The sequence below is a fragment of the Saccoglossus kowalevskii genome, chromosome 15 (assembly GCF_978046115.1).
Source record: "Saccoglossus kowalevskii chromosome 15, keSacKowa6.1, whole genome shotgun sequence".
Classification (NCBI taxonomy): Eukaryota; Metazoa; Hemichordata; class Enteropneusta; family Harrimaniidae; genus Saccoglossus; species Saccoglossus kowalevskii.
The window spans coordinates 11,099,048-11,125,676 of NC_140655.1; the positions used below are offsets into that span (position 1 = coordinate 11,099,048).

Genomic DNA, 26,629 nt, shown 5'->3' on the forward strand with positions numbered 1-26,629 from the left:
CTATCTATTTTGAGCAGTGTTTGAAAATTATGATAAATCTCAAAAATCAAAAGTAGACAGTTGAGTTTAAAGTGACATTTTCGTCGAAATGGCGGTTGCGCATTTCATATTTCTGATTGCCTCCTCTACATGACATGTTTGATCACACACGATTTATTACGAATTATTATCATTTCCAACCGTGACAAACTATATATAATGTCGAGTTATTAAATACAAAATATAATTTCTTTTACAGGTAATAAAACCGGATGTTATATTACTCGAATCATGTATCTAGTTGGCCAATCAGGAATATTGTTACTATCGTTTAAAATAAGAAAAAAAAGAACGAATCTTATTACACTGGTAGATTTTGTATTTTCTATAAAATGGCAGCTGGACGAACGTGATCGCAATAAGTTTAATTCTCTTAAAAGATCCCTTTCATTAGTAAATAGCGCCCTCAGTCAACAATAAATAAAATTGGCTAAGCTTGTTGTACATACATTCAAATGAGTATAGGAATCATTAAATGCTGTAGGGTGTACTGGGAGGGGTGGATGAGTTCATCTTTGCAATGACTGGTTGTAATGCGATATCTCGTTGTTTTCAAGATGCAGCCTGATATTTGTTGCTTTCTTGGTTGTTCAATTATGGATACAATTTTCGTGATGGGTGGAAGATGTGTTAATTGGTTGTTGGGTCATTTTTTAGACACCCTGCAGCTTGAAAAGGTATGGTCTCAATCAAAATTTGATTGGAACCACTTCTAAAAACATGGCATCAAGATGATTTCTGTTTATTTATTACTGTTGTAGCCTTTGAGAACTGAATATGATGTCGGGAATAAATAGTATACTGAACAAGATTTATTAATTATTGCTGGCAATATTCCAATATGAATTGGGAGCAAACTGTGACACCAAATATAGTCCTTGTATTGTTATGCTTGTAAAATAACTTCTTAAAATGTCGTGAAACAGATTTAAATATAACGATATGGATATGATGATTAATTTGTATACTCACGATCTCAGTTGGGGAGAACCTTCAATGTAATAGCAAGGGCATTTGAGATGGTGTATTTTAATATATTTTGTGGTCATTTGTTCATTTTCAATTTTCAAAAGCAGAATATAAGTGTATTGTAACAACAGATCTAGTGACTGTCAAATATACCATGTCCTCCGTCCCTCCCCTCCTTTTCCCTCTTTATCTACCATTGTTATTGGTCCACCCCTTTCTTGATGCAACTATGCACATTGGTAAAAATTATGAATTAATTACATCTATAATTGAGTGTTTTAAATTACTATTGAACACCTCTATTAGTGTTAGTATGCCTGTGCATAGTGAAAGTAAAAATCCAATGAAATACTGTTCAAATTATACAGCAAATTAGCTTTAGAGAATTCAGTGAAAATACTATAAAATAAAATAAATTAAACAGAAATAGTATGTGTATTTTTGTATGTGGAAACTTGGCCCACTCAAAATTATAAGGAAGTGAGGTCTGCATTTTGTTTTCTTTTTCATTTTTTTTTATTTGTGAAAGAACTGGTGTTTTTAAGACAATAAAATACTCACATGTTCCCCAATATGACACACATGTATCCCCTCTTTTATGTGAGTGTACACGGTTTATATATACATGCTCAATGAATACCACATACTATTTGGTATTGTCCTCTGTTGAATTTTAATACCCTTAAATAAAACAGCCCAAGCTTTCTTTTCTCACATTTAAATAAGAAGGTATAATAGACCAGTCTATAGGCACTACATTTACAGATAAGTCTCAATGTATCCTCACTGATTCACGCTAAACGTGGCTCCTGTAGTCACAACCGATTCAGTAAGCAAGGTTATCCACGAATTGCCACTAACATTTCTATCGGTCGTTCAGCTTGATTCAAGGACTGGTCTCCACGTGTCATAATTTCACACTAAACGTGGCTCCAGTTATTGTTACCGAATTAGCCTGCGAAGAGTCTTCAAATACATGTTTCCTCTATTTGCCTGCAGCAGAGAGTGTTTTCATTCGCAGCTACAAACACAGAGTCAATGTGTCAGTGAAGAAGGCAAAACAACTGAATTATTATAAAAACGAAGTACGTACCAAGACAATTCACTCACACTGGCTCTATCAAAAGCATCGTCCGAACCGCATGGTTTCGCTAAAGCCGGTCATTCATAACCGACCCACGAACCCTTGCGTGACCGTGTTAAGAAAAGCGGTAATTCACTGCAATTAAATTGAGTCATTTGATTTCGCGAGCCAAGAAGGTGGCACCACCAATCAGCGTGGCTGTACCATAAATGTGAACGTCTTGGGGTATCACAGATTAAAACATTGGCTAATTCACTGGGAGTCAAAAACAAAAGGAGTATGTTCGTTGACACGTTTACAAAATGTTTTATTGCAACGTTGGAAATTGTTTGTGCACAAGTGAATGAAGACGATGGAATGTCTAAATATTTGTCCAAACCGTGTTTTAGTGAACTGACAAAACTGTCGAAACAGATAACATATCGACTTGCCGGATCGGGTTTCGTTGCACATCATTTCCCTCAGATACAGAACTAAGCGCTTTATTTTGATGGTCAGTAACCTAGCAACACGTTGATTTATATATTCCAAGATTGTTTTATATGTTACCACTTGAGTATCGTTTCTATCATGAGTTTTGATTGGGTAATGCAAATGAGCCCAAGTGAATCTTATAATCATTTGAGGGCGTGCGACATACAGTAAATCGTAGTGAAATCTGCCAAGGGTAAAGTTGAGTGTTTGGCCAAATAAATGGTCCTTGGCTGGGGAAGATGTATCAAAAGACGTTGAAGAAAACTCTCAATATTGGAGTTGTGTTTACAATACACAATTGTGTATGATTTGGGTAAATTGTTGTATATTAATTGTATCATTCATGTAAATTGTATGATTAGTGTAAATTGTTTGTTAATTGTGTAATTCGTATAAATTGCTGTATGTTGCGTGATTCATGTTAAATATTGTATGTTAATGGTATGATTCGTGTAAATTGTATGTTAATTGTATGATTCGTGTAAAAATTGTATGTTAATTGTATGTTTCGTGTTAATTGCATGATTGTATGATTTGTGTAAATTGTATGATTCATGTAAATTTTTGTATGTTAATTGCATAATTCGTGTAAATTGTTGTATGTTAATTGCATGCTTCGTGTAAATTGTTGTATGTTAATTGCACGATTCCTGTAAAAATTGCTGTATGTTAAGTTATGATTCGTATAAATTGTTGTATGTTAATTGTATGTTAATTGTTGTCTGTTAATTGTATGATTCGTGTTAATTGTTGCATGTTAATTGCGTGATTAGTGTAAAGTGTTGTATGTTAATTTACGACACATGTAAACTAAATTAAACTAGTAGTTTCCCAATATAACACCAATATATTAAACTTAGGATCAATGTGTATTCGGAATTTTGTATATCATTAATGTTTGGTCAAACAGATATTACAAATCTTTAAATTACTTTACTTTCTCTGTGATTTTACCTATCACGCCTGACCAAAAAAGACTCTTCCACACATGCACCTGGTTCTAAAAAGCTAATAAAATAAATAAAATGTGCCATTGCGTGGATACATTGACATTGATAATATAATATGCAAGGCATACGATATCATCCTATCATCCTGAGAAGTATAGTTACTAAAGTAACAGTATTCACAGATACAAACTGGCTATGAATGTATTCATGAGCATTTAATGAGGTGTCATGATTTATTTTCATGTGTCTAAAGATCGGTCACTGATACGACTTAATAGCTGATTTCTAGTGGAATAGCTGGTTGAGATCATTCGACACTTGTCCATAACCTGTCATCATTTATAGGCTTATACGAGGTCCTCGACGGAATTCGAGCCAGTGATTGTAACTAATTATAGATATAAACTTTGCTAACGGATTGTTATTCCTGACAGTTTGGTATGTTTAGTCTCTTAATGTACAGGACAATTAATCAAAAATATACGACGTGTGCCTGGCTACATGCGAGTGAAATGTGGAACTCTTAAACTTGCATGTGATAGATTAAGGTTTTGAGAAGTGAATAAAGTTAGTCTTGGGCCAGTCTTGGAGAGTACTAGGCGAGGCGAACCAGCCTTGGCGAGCTCTCCACGCGGCGCTGAGAAGAGAAGTTGACACGATTCCATCTCTGTGTTGGTCTTTGCTTGGTCGAAAGAGTTGCGAACTCCCCGATCCCGGGTACCTGATATAACGTTCAAGAACACCATAAGAACACCATAATTAACCCCTAATAGAGGCATCAACCCATGTACCAGATTTGAATTGTCTTTGTGTTTTTCGGATATATTCTATAAAAATGGCGTTAAGAACGTTGTGAGATGTACTCTTCTGGACCAATTTGACCATTCCTTAACATCTAATACTTGGAAGATATTTGCATCTGTAAGCCTGCATGGCAAATTATATATTGTGTGCAGCTAATATTTTGTTTTCTTTCTTTGTTGAAGACCCATGGGTCTAGACACAACTTTAGATTGTCATCTATCTGCATTGCTTCAATACTATTAACCCAATCCATTCTTTTTTGTGAATTTAGTAATCTTACTTGGCCTCTCTATGTCATAATTCTTAAGTTTTTGATCTTGTATTTCACTTGTGTGCAATTTCATAAAACACATATACAGTGACGCAAGTTATTCCAACATTTTTACATCCAGATACAGTTTATGAGATGTTCTATTTGGTAATGACATTATTATAATCATGTGTCATTAAGTAAGAATTATATCTTGCATTGTATATGAACTTTTTTCATTGTTATTTATTATAGATGATATATTTAAATATTTTTAGGAAATTAGGAACAAATTTTTAATTCTTCAGCGCGAAATGTGATTTATACACGTAGGATAAGTATCGCGAGAATGTTTCCGCAGTTATTTTTCTATCTTCAAATATACAGAATGGTCACCATTATTCGCCATTCTGTATTCAATTTTTAAATCGAAATTGATTGTCGCTTCATGTATTACATATTGCCCTCTGGTTGTTGTAGTAAACATGTTTTATATAGACATATTTGGGTGCCTTGTTATTAATTGCCTTGTTATTGTTTTTTTTCACGGTGGCCAGTACAGGTAAAATTTGGGCTCAGCAATGGTCAGATATAGTTGGAGACGCTTTGGGTTTCGCTCATGTATGTTTAACTCCGTTCATCACATGTCATTTCACGGACATGTCTATACGTCAGCTATGTTAATTCAAAAATGACCTAAACCATTTCTTTGAAATGACTTTTTCGAAGTCTTTTTGACTTGTTTTCGAAGTAGCTACAGTGTTATGCATGTTATGGTTTGGTTTTTCGTTTTATTAATTTCTGACAGACTGGCGACACATTTAAATTTCGAAGGGTTTCTTTCTTTTATGATGCAACATTGGAAATACGTACATATGACTAGGTAAAAACTGGAACTATCATTGCAGAGTAACTAGACTATTTTATTACAGTTAAAGGTATATTATCACCACCACCAAGTAGTCATTATTGATAGTTAAAAGTCGTTTCGTTCTTAATCACTCATCAAGTACACAGCATGAATTGCACTTAATCTGAAAAAGAAAAAAAGCGTTAGAGTACGTCCTTACATGGCACCCGTGAAATAATAACCTTCTTTTTTGTCGGTAAATCATCAATCATAACATTGTCGAATTGCAGCCTAAAACGAAGTGAAATTTTATTTGATCCACAGTGCAAAATGTGTCAAATCATAGTGTTTTGCATAGGAAACTATATCAGACTACTTTACAAAAACAAAATCATTGAAGTGCATGAAACCCTAACATTTAGATCAGTGGTTGGGTTGATGCCATTACGTTATTTCACAATTATTCATATGATTCTTAAGAAAACAAGTTATGCATTAAGTATTATTTTGTATGCAAATTACACAACTAACATTCTGCAATATTTCTATTACTTGAATAATTTGATAACTGTAATAGTTTAAATATAAGTAAATGTATGTTTCTGCTATTTCCGCTTGAAAAATAATGTATGTTATTTACTTGGATTCCTACACATTTAATCCAGTGAAGGGTAGTCTTATTTTTATTCGTTTTTGTTGCAAGATACCACACTCTATTGTTTTATTTATACATACTGCAAATAATAATACATGATCAAATAAACCATCAGCAACATCTTTTAGCCTTACCTTGTAAAACTTAGAACTTTTTGAGTAGCTATTTCTTCCAAAAATCTAACCGATCTGAAGAAATTCACAGTGTATAATATAATTATATCAATTTCATACATTTCACGAGGACAGGTCACGATTATGTTTACCACCATATGTGATACATGAAAGTAAATGTAATTGTAATAATATACATATATACATACTATTATCACTCAATTCCCTGATCGATTCGTCCGTTTCAGATGATTCACTAGCTGATCGAATTAACGACCTTGAACTACGCCCGATCGATTCGTCCAATCCAGATGATTCACTAGCTGATCGACTTAACGATCTTGAACTACGCCCGATCGATTTGTCCGATTCTGATGATTCACTGGCTGATCGACTTAACGACCTTGAACTATGCCCGTCTGTAGGACTTATTATGATACAGATCAGCATCTGAAAATAACACATAATACATAAAATCTGTGCGTTTCATTTTGTTTTACAATGGAATCTATATATACCGCAACGTTAAGTATTGGGTATATTTTATCTCGTTGCTGTAAATTTTATGTTATACGCAAATAAAAGTGTATAACTATTATAATTTGAAACTAATTTCAAACAATGTTACGATGATCTACTTCTTGTTCATCGACACTAGGAAAATACAATTATGAATTAATATATGTTATGTGCGTGGTGTGTTGACAATGATTTCCAATGAATTATGCATGTGGCTGTGGAGGACACTAAACCACTTACAAAATGTATCAGCATAAACTTACCAGTACCAAAGCCATACACATAAACTTAGCTGCCATGTTGTCACTCGATTAACAGTTTGAAAATACTGAAAATATAACGTAGATATTCAGAATAATAATTTTATATAAATTAAAACAAGATCACACAAGCCCAAGTTTCACAATGTAAGCAAAGTTTAAATAATTCTAAAAACACTTGATACATAATATAAATATTATTGTAATTCTAAGTAAAAATTTACAACTGATTCATTCAAAAGCATTGCATCCATAGAAGGATTATCATGCACTGAAAAATGATAAACGTATATACTGTCCAAATACTTCTGGAAATTATCGTCAAATTGTTTTAATTACACACGATTGGATACAAGAGCATAGAAGTTTAAAATTAAAATTGTTATGCATATGGTGGCGTAGCCACAAGATGTTAGTGATGTGTCTAGTGCAATAGTTAGTGCTTTTCTTGCTTGCTTGCTTTGCCTTCAGCTTCTGCTGCTGGCTAGCATCGACTGTGTAAGTCTCCCCTGCCAGTATATAGCCTCTCCTACACCACGACTCCAGCTCTACCTCCCTGTGGTCACACCTATAAACTGGACTACTTGCGGCTCTAAGCTAAAGAACTGGGGATCTTGGAGCAGGTAGGAGCCCTAGAGGTTCAGAGTGCATGGCCCACCGGCGTGTGGACACGCCCTAACTCTGTACCAAACCTGTCCCCCTGTTGGAGGAGTCACCTCCAACTGAGTAGACAGGACACATTATTTAGGTAAGGAAACCTGTCTTGGAGAGAAAACTCCAAAATCAAACAGAAGATAACAGCCCCGCCATACTGACCGTCTGGCGATGGGCTAACAACCAATCACAGAGCTACAACATTGTTATGCAAACGAACATGTATCGACACACAAGTCAACAGCCAAAGCAATTATCCATTCATATTCATCCAATTATACCATCACAGATCATGGGCAACTCTGAAAGCCGTGGAAGGGGTTGCCCTGAAGTGGAAATTGTTGAGGCAAAATATCCATATCGGGACCTGGAACGTACAAACACTCTACCAAGTAGGTCAGCTTAAGACCCTCTGTGATGAGGCAAAAAGGTATCAGCTTGACATTACCAGGCTTTAGGAAGTGTGATGGAGTGGCCAAGGCAGACTGGCCTCAAATGGCCTTACGCTTTTATACTCGGGTGAAGAGGGAGAGGACCTCACATCTGGTGTGGGACAGCTCTTATCCTGTGCGGCAACTAGTGCTCGGATGACGTAGAGTGCATTTCTGACAGGCTCCGACTTGCCAGGTTCGACTGCGGAATAATCAAAATGACAGTCATTTCAATTCAATGTGTGTACAGGGACTGCCATGCATCCGTCATTGTAGATGGTCAGCAAACAGACTGGTTCAAGATTGAGACAGGAGTAAAACAGGGATTTGTGTGGTCATCATTGAATTTGTCCTCTGAAAGGCATGTGACAACAACCAGGCAGGCATCTGCATGAGACGGCGCACAAAAACACTCAGAGTAATTCAACCTGGATGGTATCTCTCTGACTTGGATTTTGCGGATGATGTCGCCTTGCTCGAATCCAAGTCCGCAAGTGGCAACTGATCACTCCATTCCCTGGGGAAATGTCACGGAGAGATTGGCCTGACCATCTCCCGCCCCAATACCAAAAGCTATGAGGGTTGGAGATAAGTACCAAGCTGGAGGATACTCCTGTTGAGGGCGTGCTTTCCATTTCCATATAAACAAAAGACCTTGTTCTAAGGTAAATGAGAGTTGTGGCGAATGTTCAATCAATTCTTTTAACGTAAATTGTGGCAACATTTTAGTCAGAGTGCCGTCTAGTATTTGTGGGGAATCATTTTTATTTGGAATGCTCTGATTGGATGGAAGTTTGAGCCTAGAAAGATGTGATAGAATTGGTCTGTTCTGTTCAGATTCAAATAAGCATGGACCACTAATTTGACAGGGAAGTGATACTTATAATGCAGCAAGCTGTTTTAATTGCTGTTGTGATATAATTTTTATATTCCCCTGTCAAATGCATTTATTGGTCCACTGAAAAATCAAAATAATGTTTCTCTGTAAATTAGGTCATACGTGTTAACTCCCCTCAAGTTATGACTCGTGGTCCCCCACAAAATAATGTTTGCATCTAATATTAAAATAAAGATGGCGGACTATAGCGTATATTCATCTCGTTCTACTCTGGATTACTTGGAGTAAATAAAGATCCTAGAAAGTTAGTATTTATATTCCAGTGTGTTTTTCACATGTCTTTGACTTTCCCAATATGTTTGTTACTATTGACAACAAGTCAGTTCTTTGCAATGCTTCAGTCAATGTTTTTCTTCACTACGTATCCAGCTCCTCGTCGGGCGCTATGTGACTGGTGGTTTTAAACCACCAAATCAGCACAGACAGTCGGGCAATTGTCGATTGCAGATTGCAGAGAGCAGATTATTCGAATGGATACCATGAATATGAATACAATGTTATTTTCAAAAACGAATAAAGAAAGAGCTATTTAAAAAAAGAAAATGTCAGGTAACAAGTGTTTAATACTAAAATCGGCATCAAATAAAATGGTTCAACGGATTACAACATCAAAATCAGACAATTTTTTGAGAGCATCGCATCGTCATCTTCTGTGTATGCTACAGTGAGCTCCATTTTGAGCACGCACGCTTCTAGGTTCTGATCGACGAAAGACTGACGTGATTTGTATTTCCTCAATGTCGATTCTCGGTTAATGGACGTATTTTTATTTTGAAAGACACATTCAGAAATCGCCATCTTGATGTTAATTATAGAACTGAAACAACAACCTTTACTCAGCATGATAAATCTGTATACTGTATATATCAGCAACGATTTGTATGGTTGTTGCATCACGGTGCTTTATTTCTAGTCATGTATCATCTCTTAAAAGTACCAACAATCATTATTTTAAAATATTAGAGATTCAAACACAGATCGTCGATCACTAACGGTGGCATATCTAAACAACAAAAACGTGAAATTTATTTTTATTTTTATGAATGGTTGTTTGATGACATGTTTTAAATGGGCACTGCTAGGTAGTAGTCAAAACAGTTGACGTGAATTGTCGTCAATAAGTAGTTCTCACTAACAACACAATGCTTTAATTTTACATAATGAAATATGGTGCAAATACATTATTTAGCATAACCTATGACGTCAGTACGATGACGTGGATCAATAACTCTTTCATCAATAGAGATGATCTATGAAGACATCTATTTCATTGAAATACACAAGTGTTCCAAAAATGTATGTTTCATATCGACTTGGTCGGTACTTTATAAGCAACGCCCAGATAATTCATTTAAAAATTCATTTGGATACCGCTAAACAAATGTACATTGTCTCCAACAATATCACAGTGACTTCACTCTGACATACTCTGGTTTTGATTTATAATTGTCTTTATAGTTGTCTTTCTGGTTTTCACAGATGTTAAAGTTAGATACATGCATTTTTTTGTCTGTAATTGTATGCATACAATCTAAACCTTTCACTTAGATTTGACTGGGATGGGATATACTGCCAAAAATGTATTTCAACACATGTACGGCATGACTGTATAATTTGAGGGTTGAGAACCCGAAAACTTAATTAAGTAGTAATGATCTCAATTCAAAAATAAAAACTAGGCTGAGATACATCAGGGCTACAACAAAATTAAACACTTGTTTCTTAAGACATATCAAGCTCTGTTTTTTTTCAGAGTATGTCGCCCGTTTTTGTGAGAATAACTTTATAATTGAAAACGCTGATCATGACTCTGCTCAAGGGAGTAAGCCTATCGATTTAGCACATGAGATGATTGATAAACTCTGTGGAAAATATTTTTTGCGACGAATTAATTGTAAACAGATTTTTCATATGGTGAAAAAAAAACTACTGGACCAAAGATGTATAACACAAGTCGTATAGGGAAAGTCCACACAACACAAAACAAATGATTGTGAAAAAACAATAAAATAATACACAAAAACGTATAAAATATCTAACTCACAGGTAAATTTGTACCTAGAGATCACTTGTTCTGTCTTTCACGAGTAGGTTGCGATATGAGTAGGTTGTTGTGCCTCAATATAATCGCTGTATTTTTTTTTATCATCTGTACCAGTAAAAATCAAAAAGTGTTGGTATTCAAAATGGTAAACAATAGAAACTCCCCGGATGTGTAGTACAGAGGACACAATTTAGTGGAGCATAGATCGTTAATTAATATTCATGAATGAGTACCAACACAATAAAACAGTTTCTTCATGTAGTAAACTGAAAAATTGTTGCATTCACTGTAGTGGCCCGTGTTTAAGCGTGTTATTTTGTTGTAAAGCTTAAAAACCACATTATTATTACAACCTTAAGCATGCATGTACAATATGCTAACCTATTTAGATCACGGGTCAGCCCTTGACCTACCTACCTCACCCAATGGGGATTTTTCAAGGTGATGTTTTTACTTACCTTAGGGTGAGTCTGACAAGAATCAGGTTGTCTATCATCTGCCCAATGGTAGATAATATAATGAAAAAAACGTGTGTGCAGGCAATTAAGATGAATTAAATAGGGATATATATTAAGTCACATGATTGTTTGTTCAATAATTATGTTTTAACACTAATGCAGACCACTTGTATGTGAAAAATGTGTCAGTGTACTTGCTCTGGCACTGATTTTAACTCCAAACACCTTGTAACAATCGTTTACCGGAAGTGTCGAATTGCACGGCATCGTAAGTCGATCTAAAAACGTCTCCTGTGTTGCCGAGTACATGTAGACATTGACTAAGCAAGGTGAGTCGAGTTTTTTAGATTGATTTCAATTGTTTTATAAGTGGAAATTATACCATTTTTTATTGAAAATATCGGTTATGTAATTGCTGTTTATTTAAGTAACATATCATGTATTTTCATGCAATTCGAATGAGTGTGTCTGCTTTAGGCCTACTGTACGTAGACAATTGTACGCTCACCTGTAATGCCGAGGAAGATCGCAGCGTTCATATTGAATCCATTGGAAAGCATATGAGTGAAAACAGACGAGGGCAAAAAGGATACGTTACATCCCAAACTCGAACAACAAAGTAAATTCTGTCACTTCAAACTCGGACGTTAGAAAGCATTTACGTACGTGATGATCTAATCTTGAAGATGATATTTTATTAACTCTAATTTTATTCGAATGTGTACAAATACACGGTAAATGTTTCGTAAATATATGAGTTTTAAATGTGTAGATCACGCCCGTCAGAAAATAACTTGTCTTCTGTTTTTTAAATAAATATTTTAGTGTATAACGTTTCAGTCGGGAACATTATGTATGCGAACTAATACGGAACGTGTTCCGAAGATAAGAACGATTTGACATTGACATTTTGCGGAAACTCAGATTTAAGACGATGCATCAAATCGTGATATTTGTTTTTACTGTAAGGGGTGCTAGAAAGCGGCACATCGAAAGGTCAATTTGAGTTATGAGTTTGAGATTCGCGTCCAAGATTATATTATTCCTATGTCGTGTACTAGTTTCACGCCACTAAAATCAGCGAAACGTTGAGTTTCTTGAAATTTGAGACATAATTGAGAAATGGCGGTGTACATGACACACAATTCAAATCGCAAAATTTAGAAAAGGTCGTTACTAATTTCTAAATTAAAAAAAATATTTCATGACTAAAATCAGTCTAACATGGCTTTGATATTAACGTGACGTCTTCATTTGTCTCACTATACACTGGTGAATTCGAACACACGACCGGAAATTGCACAATAGAGTGTACGTTGATAAATTGCTATATCATTTGCATGGCTGAATGAATACGAACAATACGAGAATATATTGACTTTTGGTCTCATACACGTGAATGTTGGCCGATCGGTTCCGGCACGAATGTCATGTTGGTAAGAATAGCCACAAAGACCATACCAAGAAAGTTAAATGAATTCTCACTGAGACACATGTAACAAAATTGGTCGAATTAGTCGTCATCGTCATTTCGGAGGGGATCAGAGTTTCATTTCTATTCAATTTACCATCGTACGCTGCGTTAATTCAGAATACGATCTATATCACCACATACACTCGGAACACATCAGAGTGAACAACGCTAAACATCGCATTTTCATTTCAAACAACTAGGAATATTTCTGGCTAGTACTCTTTGCAGTGACGTTTCAAATTTGCAAACACAATTCTCATTGTCTTCGTTGACCCATGGACAGTCTATGGTTGAACCTGCTATGTGGTACTTGGCAACTCATTAGGAACTGTGTAAATGGTTGTGAAAACTAAATTGACGATTCATGTTTTAGAGCATTCACGTCACCGGCGATGTTCGGCAATGTATGCCATGTATGATATTTGTCTCGCTTCCATACTTATAAGAAACTCACTTAAGTTTCCTAATTTTATAAAATAATCACATCGATATTCACTCAAACAGGTCACTTTACAATTTTTAAAAGATTTTTAAAAAGCATCACTTAGATTTTTACGGGTACTTCGCACTTCGATTTTTACTCATGTGGAGGCCCATGTGAGCGGCTTGGTTCAGATTAGCATACTAATTGCGGTTGCCATTCTGCTCCTATTTATAATATCGGTTCCTCTTTAATACTGTGAAGATCTTTGCATCTGTAAGCCTGCATGGCAAATCATATACTGTGAGTTGCCCTGAAGTGGAAATTGTTGAGACAAAATATCTATATCGGGACCTGGAACGTACAAACACTCTACCAAGTAGGTTAGCTTAAGACCATCTGTGGCAAGGCAAAAAGATACCAGCTTGACATTACCAGGCTCCAGGAAGTGAGATGGAGTGGCCAATTCAGACTGGCCTCAAACGGACTTACGCTTTTATACTCGGGTAAGTAGGGAGAGGACCTCACATCTGGTGTGGGACAGCTCTTATCCTGTGCGGCAACTAGTGCTCTGATGACCTATGAGTGCATTTCTGACAGGCTCCTACTTGCCAGGTTCGACTGCAGAATAATCAAAATGACAGTCATATCATGCTCCGCGCCAACAGAAGTTGCTGATGCCAACGCCAAGGACAGGTTTTACGATGTTCTAGCTGGTGTACTCACAAACATGTCATCCAAATTTTGGTGGGTGACTACAATGCAAGGGTGGGCCAGAATAGAGATGGCTACGAGACAGTCCTGGGCTCCCACGCAGCAAGCACGATTGCAAATGATAATGGCTCTTGACGACTGGACATCTGTACAGCCAATAAACAAGGGCACAGTTAGACCACATCCTCATAAGCAGCTGGCGGAGGCACTCACTCCTTGATTGCCGCACATACAGAGGAGCAGACATCGGGAGCGACCACAAACTTGTGATAGCCAAGTTGCGTCTGAAACTCGCGCGTGGACAGAAAAGCACCGTCACTAGGAGGATATATGTGAATCAACTGGAGGACCCACATTGCAGCGAAATCTACACAGCAAAAGCAAGTAGATGTATTTCATTGAAATACACAAGTGTTCCAAAAATGTATGTTTCATATCGACTTGGTCGGTATTTCTAAGCAACGCCCAGATAATTCATTTAAAAATTCATTTGGATACCGCTAAACAAATGTACATTGTCTCCAACAATATCACAGTGACTTTTATCTGACATACTCTGGTTTTGATTTATAGTTGTCTTTATAGTTGTCTTTCTGGTTTTCATATATGTTAAAATTAAATACATGTACTTTTTGTCTATAATTATATGCACACAATCTAAACCTTTGACCTAGATTTCACTGAGATGGGATATTAAATTTAAACAATATTCTGACGTGACATACTGCCAAAAATGTATTTCAACACAAGTACGGCATGACTGTATAATTTGAGGGTTGAGAAACCGAATACTTAATCAAGTAGTATTGATCTCAATTCAAAAATAAAAACTAGGCTGAGATACATTACGGCTACAACTAAATTAAACACTTTTTTTAAGCCCAGTAATTTACTTAGACATGTCAAGCTCTGTTTTTTTTTCAGAGTATGTCGCCCGTTTTTGTGAGAATAACTTTATAATTGAAAACGCTGATCATGACTCTGCTCAAGGGAGTAAGCATTGCCTTTTTTCACGTAACTAGCTCAATAATCATTGTTGAAAGGAGCGAGCGGCCCCAAATTCAAACGGAGTACAGTTCCGCGCCACCAGCATGTTATGGACCACATCCATTCACATAACAAGAGGTCACACTTAAAGTTGCGTTCTTGAACGATACAAAGCGTTAACGATTTGAAGGGTCGTTCAGAATGTAATAATAGTTTAAACTCGTTTTCTCCTCAAACTTTACCATTAAAACCACCATTTCGACCACGCATGCCAGTAATTAGTCTTTGGAAGAGCGGTCAGTATTTTCAATAAGCGAACGAGAAAACAACGCGATCAAAATGTGCTCGTTCTCTGGTCGGAAATTAAGCGATAAGCGTTCGACATAAAGGCGGTAGATTGGACGAAATGAGTACTGTACCCGGGGTACTATAACTCATTTATATCGTCGTCAATTGAGGATGAGATAGGCTACTCTATTGACATCGGCTGTTTATCCTATCGATTTAGCACATGAGATGATTGATAAACTGTGTAGAAAACATTCTTTGCATTTTTTGACACGAATTAATTGTAAACAGATTTTTCATATTGTGAAAACAAAATACTGGAGCAAAGATGTACAGCACAAGTCGTATAAGGAAAGTTCAAATAACAAAAAAACAAATCACTGTCAAAAAACAATAAAATAAAACACAAAAACGTATAAAATATCTAACTCACAGGTAAATTTGCACCTAGCGATCACTTGTTCAGCCTTTCACAAGTAGATTGCGATATGAAAGACTGGTTTGTGGTGCCACAATATAATCGCTGTATTGTTTATCATCTGTACCAGTAGAAAAGTTGGTATTCGAAATGGTTAACAATAGAAAATCCCTGGAATAGAAAATTAAGATTGATGAATGAGTACCAACAACTGAAAAAATGTTGCATTCACTGTAGTGGCCCGTGTTTAAGCGTGTTGTTTTGTTGGAAAGCTTAAAAACCATATTATTATTAAAACCTTAAGCATGCATGTATAATATGATAACCTATTTAGATCACGGGTCAGCCCTTGCCCTACCTACCTCACCCAATGGGGATTTTTCAAGGTGATGTTTTTACTTACCTTAGGGTGAGTCTGACAAGAATCAGGTTGTCTATCATCTGCCCAATGGTGGATAATATAATGAAAAAACGTGTGTGCAGGCAATTAAGATGAATTGTATAGGGATATATATTAACTCACATGATTTTTTGTTCAATAATTATGTTTTAACACTAATGCAAACCACTTGTATGTGAAAAATGTGTCAGTGTGCTTGCTCTGGCACTCATTTTAACTCCAACAACTTGTAACAATCGTTTACCGGAACTGTCGAATTGCACAGCATCTTGAGTCGATCTAAAAACGTCTCCTGTGTTGCCGAATACATGTAGACATTGACTGACCAATATGAGTCGAGTTTGTCCGATTGATTTCAATTGTTATATAAGTAGAATTATACCTGTTTCTATTGAAAATATCGGTCATGTAATTGGTGTTTATTTTAGTAACATATCATGTATTTTTATGCAATTCTAGTTAGTGTGTCTGCTTTAGGCCCGGATGTACGTAGACAATTGTACGCTTACCCGTAATGTCGAGGAAGATCGCAGCGTTCATATTGAATCCGTTGGAAAGCATATGAGTGAAAACAGACGAGGGCAAAAAGGATACGTTACATCCCAAACTCGAACAACAAAGTAAATTCTGTCACTTCAAACTCGGACGTTAGAAAGCATATACATACGTGCTGATCTAATCTTGAAGATGATATTTTATTAACTCTAATTTTATTCGAATGTGTACAAATACACGGTAAATGTTTCGTAAATATATGAGTTTTAAATGTGTAGATCAAGCCCGTCAGAAAATAACTTGTCTTCTGTTTTTTAAATAAATATTTTTGTGTATAACGTTTCAGTCGGGAACATTATGTATGCGAACTAATACGGAACGTGTTCCGAAGATAAGAACGATTTGACATTGACATTTTGTTCATTCCACCTTTCGGAAACGTGTAGATGGGCGGTTTTATTATACTTAGAAAGCTTTATCGTGAGTTTTGTGATACGTATTTTTAATTGGGAGGAGACAGCATCAGACTTCTGAAAACGGGTTAAGGATTTAACAAGTACTTTTAAGTCCGGACAGAAATCTGTACATTTTTCAGTCTGTTTCTTTGTGTATTTAATGTCCTCCAGAAAATCGATTAAGTCATCATTCGATGGGCCTTGTTGATCTTGTGTTGTAGCTTCGCTCAGCTGAGAAACATTGGATGTGGTTGAACACATTGACTGTGTATCATCGTCATCTTCGATGTATGATGCATCATCGAGTAGAGATGAAAATCTGTTGCTAGTAGGAATGTCAACAGGTTGCATGGCAACGTCCCTGCTTGAGCTGGGTGCATTGTATGCGTCTGTTGGCCGTCCTCGCTCTGGTTGGTTCGTAGTTTGTTGCTTGGTTACTGGCGAAGAAGGGAATCGTACCCTGTCCTCGACTATTGGTAGGTAGGTAGGTCTTTGTCATTAGCAGCGGTATTTGATAGCTTTGGTGTTTTGAATAGCTGTGTTTGATATGTTTATATCAGTCTCATTGTTATCAGTATTGTCATTGATTATGTCATTTGACACTGTGTTGTTGCATCTAGTCGTTTCCATGGTATCTATTGTTTCATTGATTTTAGCAGTGATTTCAGGAGTTACATCATCAGTTTTTTCATTTGTTGATTGATTGCAGACATTGGTTTCCATGGCAGTCGGTGTTTTATCGGTATTGACGTCCGGGTCGTGTTGATTTTGATTATGTTGTTGAGTATTTTGAAGTGGGCAGTTGCTTCGAATATGACCAGTTTTGTGACAATTAAAGCATCGTATTTCATTGGTTGAAATATATATTGGGTAAGTGCGATCTTGATGTTTCACGCCATTAATGTTCTTCTGTGTTAGAACCATAAATACTAGTCGTCGGAAGGACTTTACATGTTTTAAGTTTTCCTGTTTGCATCCAAGGGGTATGAAGCGGAACGTGGATTCCAATACCTTTCCATATTCAGATAAATGCTGTTTTATTGTATTGTGGCTAATAAAGGTGGTACGTTAGACAATATAACTTTGGTGGCTGGTTTTATCATTGGTTCAGGTTGGATTAGCATATCATTGACAGTGACGATTCCGGATAAGCAAACTTCATTAACGATATCTGTATTCTTCAGAAATACAACAACTGACCTGATCATCCGAGAAGCTGCTATGATATTTGCAGGGCCAACCATCTCTGCAATGCTTTCAACATAATCATTCACTGTGATTCCATCTCTGTTTCCAGGCGTATTGCATTCTTCATTGTAATGTTGAAGGTGTCTTTGTCTGCCATGGCGGCCATGTTGGCTCGTTGGAGTGTGAACCGACCCCAGACAAGTAGTCCGCGGAAATCACGCCAATCCCCGCAGCTATTTTGTTATAGTTCAATAAATAATATTCCGAACTACCTTGCACAAGAGTATGTCTGTGAAGTGTTCAGTGAAACATATAACAGGAGCAGTATTCGCAATTCTACGAGAGCTACTGAAAAGTACGCCCTCTCCTCAAGAAAGAAGAATGAGATTTTAATTTTTAACATAAATCTTAACTGTAGACAGTTTACACATAAAATATTACATTACACTTTTTATTACTAACAAGTAGAGACCAGCTCTTTATATTAAATACTGTAACTCAGTGTCATTTACTTTACATAAAACTTCGTTATGGCACCAACATTTCTGAAATAGATTCAATTTATTTAAAAACTTGGAGTACTGAAATTCAATTAAAATACGTTTTTACCTTGCCCGTACCATCAAAGATGGAAGGGAAAAGTATATTAAGGGAAAAATTTTGTCCGGCGTTGTCGTCGTTGTTGTTGTTGTCGTCGTCGTCGTCGTTAATAATTGTTATTGTGTGCATAATAACTTTACTAATTCTATTCCAAACTTTATAAAACTTGGTCACCTTATTCATCAGTATAAAGTCTTCCCTGAGTTTGAACAACAGATGTCCTGTATGAAAATATCATGCAAAAATTGAGAAAATCTGATAAAATATTTTGACTGTTTCTACTTGACTGATCACTGGTGATACACATCAAAGGTCACTGATCTCAGTGGAAATATGCATTGTTGTATGTGTTCAATGAAGCAAATGATTTATCTTGTAATAATATCCTTGATAATGTATCTCAGAATCCCATACTGGGTTTCAAAACCAACTCATGGAGAGATTGCACAGTCTGATACACATTTGCAAACCTACCAATACAATCTTCACAGAAAACAAGATGTCAGAAAATCAATATAAGCACTGCTATGAACTGGGTGCCAAACTTTGATCAAGATCTGAAGCTAATAGAAAATCTGTTTAGTCAAAAGTTATCAAATCAAAAACAATACATAAAAAATACATTAAAAGCAAAACATTTCATCCACATTTAAAAAGAAAATTATTCTAAAATATATGTATTCTGTATTTGACAAACAGTTCATTCGACAAATGAAAACTCACAGGAATATGTTTCAGCTATTAGAACAGAATGATAGAGTTTTTATAATACTAGTTTAAAAACGCACTTCAGAGATTGCAGTGTTTGAAGATGTAGTTTCTCAGGAGACAACAGTACTGTTGACTTCTCCCTCCACTGGACACCAACTATTTAAGTTGATTTGCATACAAAGCAGAGCTTGATAGCTATTCATAAAGGGTGTTTTTTTTACTTTTCATATAATACAGTAGTCACACAATGAGGCAGTTCATATTTGTCTCAGTGAATCATTCATTTTTGACAGACACCTGTACAAAATACTTGAACTAAAGCCAGCTAAATTTTTCTGTTATCTTGCATGTTTTATGAATCTATTCACATCTAAATGCAGCACTTTTTTTGCAATGAGACATTTGTTTTTATTCTAAAATATCTCAATTACTTTCAATAAAGCTGGAAATTATGTTCCTTAAAATAATTAAACAAATAAGGCACCAATGTTTTTGTAAGATATTTACATATTTTAAGGACATTCGATAGACTGATTCCCCACTGTTGGTTCAACCCCAAAACTTGTTTGTATTCAAAATTAATTATGACAATGCATATTTATATTGAAACAAACTATGATAAAGGGAATTATATTATATAACAAAGGGCAAGGTCACCAGAGTTCAACTATGTTTTAATCCTACTACGGAATATGTCAGATAGTTCAGCATGAGCAAGGCGGGTATATCTGAATAATCTCTCCGCACTGTGTCCAACCTCGCATTATTCAAAGCTATTGTCTTAACCAATAACTGATATATAGCGCCTTTCTCAAATTTGTACAGACAGATAGATTCGTCATTCTCTACCTCTGTTTTACAGAGCAAAGTGAAATGATATTTAACTGCTTCAAGTGGTTTCAGTGGTTCGGTTTCTTCATGGAAATACTCCAAATGAGCCATATCTTCAAAACTTTGTAAAATACCTTTATGAATCAGTTTTAGCTTTTGTGTCAAAACCCGACGGGAGTTAATAGCAACTGAGGGCGCAATTTCGTCTGCTGTTTTCCAACGGCGATGAGTTTGATCAATCAAATCCCTACTTGTAGTTAAAAAACTGACAAGTAGTTATTAACAGGAATATCAAGGAAATTAATGGCAAAAAGTTGTTTACTGTAATTCAAATTCCCGATTTGTTTGAGATAAAAGTCTGTAAAACAAAAACTTGAATGTTCAAGTTCAGAGTACAGGTAACGCTGAATAAACTGTAGTCTAAAGGCAGTAACACGCGATACAAGGTGCACGAGACCCTGTCCGCCGTCTTTAACAGGTTGGAAAATGACATCTCGCGAAACCCAGTGCCGTCTTTGCCACAAGAAGTCATTAAATTTAATCTGCAGCGTGTCAAGTAGGTCGATAGAGGGTGACATACTAATAAATCGATGCCATAGTTTTGACGCACGTAGTTGATTAATAATTAGAACTCGCCCACGATACAATAAAGCTCGAGCAAACTGTTGCCAGTGGCCAAGTTTAGTGTCAATGGCGTAAACAGTATCTTTCCAGTTATTACTGTTAAAATCATCAGAATTCCCGATATACATACCCAAAAACCTTAGCCTTTGATTGTTCCAATGCACGTCAAACGGTCGATCATTGCGCCACTTCCAACTACTAGTCCAGAGACCTTCCGATTTCTGCATATTTATTCTAGCATTTGAAGCTTGTTCATATGTATTCAGCCAGTGCAGCAAACTTTCAAAATCCTTATTACACGTAATAAAAACATCCACATCATCTGCATAGGCGGACAAGTGTGATTTCATTTGTCTAGGACCTGGCAGTTCAAGACCACGTGTTTCATTCTTATCACGAATTTTATTGAGTAACGGTTCGATACACAGTGAGTAAAGTTGTCCGGACAGGGAACAGCCCTGACGTATACCACGATTGAACTCAAGAGGCAAAGTGAGGGCGTCGTTAACTTTCACTAAACTTTGCGTGTCTGTATACAATGTCATATCCACTTAATAAAATAGGTACTCTTCAAATAACTATGATACACGCGATCGAATGCTTTCTCCCGATCAAGTAAAAAAACCGCAAGTGTAATATTTTGTTGATTGGCATAACTAATTGCGTCTCGTAGTAAATTAATGTTGTCAGAAATATTCCGACCTGGTATTGAATAACTTTGATCTATGTGAATTACTTCCCCGAGAACACCACGCAGCCGCATAGACAAAGCTTTTGTAAGAATTTTGTAGTCACTGCATAGAAGTGAGACTGGTCTCCAGTTTTTTTTATCAAGTTTGTATTACCCTTCTTAGGTATTAGCGACAAGACAGCTCGGCGACAAGATAGTGGTAATTTGCCTGCATTAATAGAGGCAGAGAAAACTTTAAAATAATCACGTCCGATTAACGGCCAAACAGTTTTGTAGAACTCACCCGAGAGCCCATCAATACCAGGTGACGCATTATTATTCAATTAATTAACAGCTATGGTGAGTTCATCAAATTGTATTTCCGTATCAATGTTGTCTCTACTCGAATCACTAAGTTGAAGTTTACGCTTCTATAGAAACTGAGTTTGGCGTATACAGGTGTGAATAGAAATCTTAAACGATTTTTCTAATTTCAGTTGGGTTGTCCGTAAGTTGACCAGTTAACGACTCAAGTTGTGGAATCCATTTTTTCCTCCCTTTATGACTTTCGAGTTCGGAAAAAAGAACGTTGATACATTGCTTTCATTGAGTTGTTTGAATCTCGACCTCACGATGGCGCCCTGTACCCGTGTTTTAATAAGTTTCTCTAACAGTCCCTTTTTTCCTTGATGCGAGTTTCTACATTTGCGTCAGTGGATTGGCTGCTTTCGAGATTACACAGTTCGTTTTCTAGAATATTTTTAGTTTCTTTAAGTGATGAGTTTCTGAAATTACTGTATTGTTGTGAAAGCAGTTTGATTTTCAGCTTACCAATGTCCCACCAAGTCTAACTCCCGATATTGTTCGTCCACCAATAGTTGAGTATTCAGGCACCATATGGGACTGTGAGTATTTATTGAGGCACGCGACAGTTTCAACGTCACTGGTGAGTGGTCGGAGTTAACACCTGTGCCGATTTTTACAAGTTGGACCCGAGTGGCCAGATTTTTTGGAATGTAGACACGATCTAGTCGTGCTGCACTGTTGTTTCTTGACTAAGTATAATGGACCATGTTCCTATGGAAAAGACTCCATGCATCTACGAGTTTGTGCCGTTTCATAATGGATAATAAAAGTTCAGCACTAGCGCGATCTGGTTCAGTTGCGTTAAGTCTATCATGGGCGGGATTTGTAGTGCAGTTAAAGTCACCGCCTAAAATTACAGGATTGTTATCATGCAGGCCATTGAGAAAGACCTTAATTTGTTTGAAGTTATCTCTGCGTTCCATTGGGTTAACTACATTGATGAGGTTATAAATGTGGTCAACTTGCTATTTTAGAGCCCGAAATCAAGTCACTACGAGAGAATAATATCAATCTGTTTAGAAGTTTTGAAAATCAACGTGCCTGGATTGACTCTGCAGTAGCTTCGTCATTGTTATATTTTTCACAATTAGTTCATACATGGACCTATAAAAACGTTGTTTAAAACGTTTGTCTTTTCAAGGTAATTTTGTTTTATTTGTATGGCACGCTTGCGTACCACGCCACGACGTTGGTCGTTAAGTTGTGTTCATTTTTCTAACTATTCCAGTGTTGCAGAAATGAAGTTTGACCTATATTATGTGACCTGTATGCAAATGTTCCCGAAAAATCAGCCAATAACATGCACTTCAAATTTGCCGAGTATACGCAAAATATACGTAGATCTACGCCGATGTTAATTATATGCACTGGTTTGTTGCGTGGCCGTATACGCTACATATATCTGTGTCAGTATTAACTCTGTGCACTGGTTCCTCACGTGTCTGTATATACTACGTATACGTAGGAATACGTTAGACAACATTGTTCTACATTACGTTTACGTAAATGTGTGGACTGTATACTTCCGGTCTGCGTAAATATAATGATGTGTAAATTTACATATCAGTATGTTCCGAATGCGCGAAAATACGTTGCGTATTCCCCGTACACACGTTGAATGTACGTGTGCGCCGACTAACATATATCTTCGAATATCGAGAATATACGCGTGCGATTACGCTAATGTACCCGCCGTATATCAACGATTTTGCCCAGTCAAATGTCATTATATGAAACCTGATTCGTTCTGTGATGCAAAGGACGAAACTTACGACCAATCACAGTGGGCGATTCATACAACACGGATAGCAGGCAATGGGGAATAAGCGTAACCATTTGTGTCATAAACGTTCGGCACATTTGTTTTTAAAGACCGTTAAAGTCGTGTTTATTTTTTTGGTCAGGCGATCGATTTTTTGCTCGCCTGATTTGCCAAATCACAGGCCCTGTCCAGTTTTACAGACCAACTCAAACACATAGCCGAGGAAATAAACAGCAAAAAGGGTAAACAAAATCAGCAAACTAACGTTTTTATAACTCAACATTTCTTTTTTTACAGTTTTTAAAAAGCATCACTTAGATTGTTACGCACTTCGTTTTTTACCCATGTGGAGGTCCATGTGAGCGGCTTGGTTCGGATTAACATACTAATTGCAGTGGCCATCCTGCTCCTATTTATAATATCAGTTCCCCTTTGATACTGTAAAGATCTTTGCATCTGTAAACCTGCATGGCAAGTCATATACTGTGTGTAGCTAATAATTTGTTTTGTTTGTCGTTTCTTGAAGACCAATAGGTCTAGACACAACTTTAGATTGTCAGCTGCTTCAAGACTATTCAACCAATCCATTGATATTGTGAATTTAGCAATCATACTTTGCCTCTCCAGTGCGAAATGTGAAGTGTACACGTAAGATTTACAAGTATCGCGAGAATGTTTTAATGAATCTTCAAATATACATAATGATCACAATTATTATTATCGTCATTCTGTATCCAATTTTTTAATCGAAATTGAGTGTATCTTCGTGTATTATATATTGTGCTCCGGTTGTTGTAGTGAAATCATCAACATGATTTTATTGTCACTTGTCTTGTTTGTTTTTTCACATTTCCCAGTATAGGTAAAATTTTGGCTGCAGCAATGATATTTTTAGTCTGGTCAAATACAAATAGAGACTTACGCTTTGGGTTCCGTTCATGTTTGTTTAGCTCCATTCATCACACGTCATTTCACGGATATGACTATACGCCAGCTGTATTAATTAAAAATGAGCTAAAGGTGGCCATATTTGTATGTGTCCTAAATCGTTTATTTGAAATAATTTGACCAATTGTGTTCGAAGTAGCTACAATACATGTCTTATATATGTCTAATGATTTAGTTTTAACACTTGATCGACTGGGGACATTTTTAAATTTCAAAGGGTTTCTTTCTTCATGATCCGACAGTGGAAATATTTATATGTGTATATATGTTTAAAACTAGTATCAATGCAGAATATTTTAATACAGTTAAAGGTATATTATCACCACCACCAATTAGTCATTGTTGATAGTTAAAAGTCGTTTCGTTCTTAATCACTCATCAAGTACACAGCATGAATTGCACTTTATCTGAAAAAGAAAAAAAACGTTAGAGTACGTCCTTACATGGCACCCGTGAAATAATAACCTTCTTTTTTTGTCGGTAAATCATCAATCAAAAGATTGTCGAATTGTAGCCTAAAACGAGGAGAAATTTCTTTTGACACAGTGCAAAATGTGTCAAATCATAGTGTTTTGCATAGGAAACTATCTTAGACTACTTTACAAAGACAAAATCATTGCAGTGCATAAAACTCTCACATTTGGATCAGTGGTTGGGTCGATGTCATTACGTAATTATTCACATGGTTCCTTAAGAAAAAAGTTATGAATTAAGTTATATTTCCTATGCAAATGATACAACTAACATTCTGCAATATTTATATTACATGATTAATTTGATAATTTTAATATTTTTAAATGACGAAAACTATAATTAAATGTTTTTGGTATTTCCGCTTGAAAAGTCATGAATGTTATTTGATTGGATCCTTACAACTTTATTCTAGTGAAGGGTAGTTTTATTTTTATGTCTTTCTTGTTACAAATTACCGCACTCTATTGTTTTATGTATATATACTGCAACAAATAGTACTTGCTCGAATAAACCATCAGCGACATCTTTTAGCCTTACCTTGTAAAAGCCGGCGACTGAGTTTAGAACTTTTAGAGCAGCTATTTCTTCCCAAAATCTAACCGAGCTAAGGAAATTCACAATGTATAATTATCTTAATCAATTAAACGCATTTCACGAGGACAGGTCCCGACTATACCATATGTGATACATCAAGATACATGTAATTGTAATAACATAGATATATACATACTATTATCGCCTAATTCCTCGATCGTTTCGACCGATTCAAATGAATCACTCGCTGATTGACTTTCACTTGATTCCGAACTCGAACTATCTACTTCTGCAGGACTTATTATGATACAGATCAGCATCTGAAATCAACAAAGAATCCATGAAATATGTACGTTTCATTTTTTACTATACGGGAATGCATATATATACCAAGTATTGGGTATATTTCATCATGTTGCAGTAATTGCTATGTTATACAATAATAAAAATGTTAACTCTTATAATTTGGAACTAATTTCAAACAATATTACGATGATCCACATCTTGATTATCGACACTAGAAAAATAAAATGTTGGCTTAATATATGTCCTACGCGTGAAGTGTTTACAATGATCACCAATGAAATAATAATAACTATGTGGCTGTGGAGGACACTAAACCATTTACAAAATGTATCAGCATAAACTTACCAGTGCCAAAGCTACACACATAAACTTAGTTGCCATGTTGTCACTTGATTAACAGTTTGAAAATACTGTAAATATAACATACATATTCAGAATAATAATATTATACAAATTAAAACAAGATCACATAGGTCCAAGTCTTGCAGTGTAAGCAAAGTTCAAATAACTT

The 26,629-nt window shown here is 36.0% G+C and overlaps 1 protein-coding gene across 5 annotated transcripts in view; it reads right to left on the reverse strand.

The window, feature by feature from the left end:
* Window positions 1-5,472: 5,472 nt before the first annotated feature.
* Window positions 5,473-26,629, reverse strand: part of LOC144342350 (uncharacterized) — a 117,886-nt gene continuing 96,729 nt past the window's right edge. For 2 of the 5 annotated variants that reach the window (XM_085490433.1, XM_085490432.1), the window contains exons 2-5: window positions 6,971-7,035; window positions 6,398-6,638; window positions 6,210-6,263; window positions 5,473-5,604 (exon numbers count right to left, since the gene is read on the reverse strand). In XM_085490433.1, the coding sequence (XP_085346559.1) occupies window positions 6,238-6,263; window positions 6,398-6,638; window positions 6,971-7,006 (303 nt within the window). In that variant the 5' untranslated portion in view covers window positions 7,007-7,035 and the 3' untranslated portion in view covers window positions 5,473-5,604; window positions 6,210-6,237. Of the gene's footprint in view, window positions 5,605-6,209; window positions 6,264-6,397; window positions 6,639-6,970; window positions 7,036-10,994; window positions 11,104-15,769; window positions 15,851-26,629 lie in introns of those variants that run through there. The other 3 variants (XM_085490431.1, XM_085490430.1, XM_085490434.1) reach the window with 3 other exon arrangements.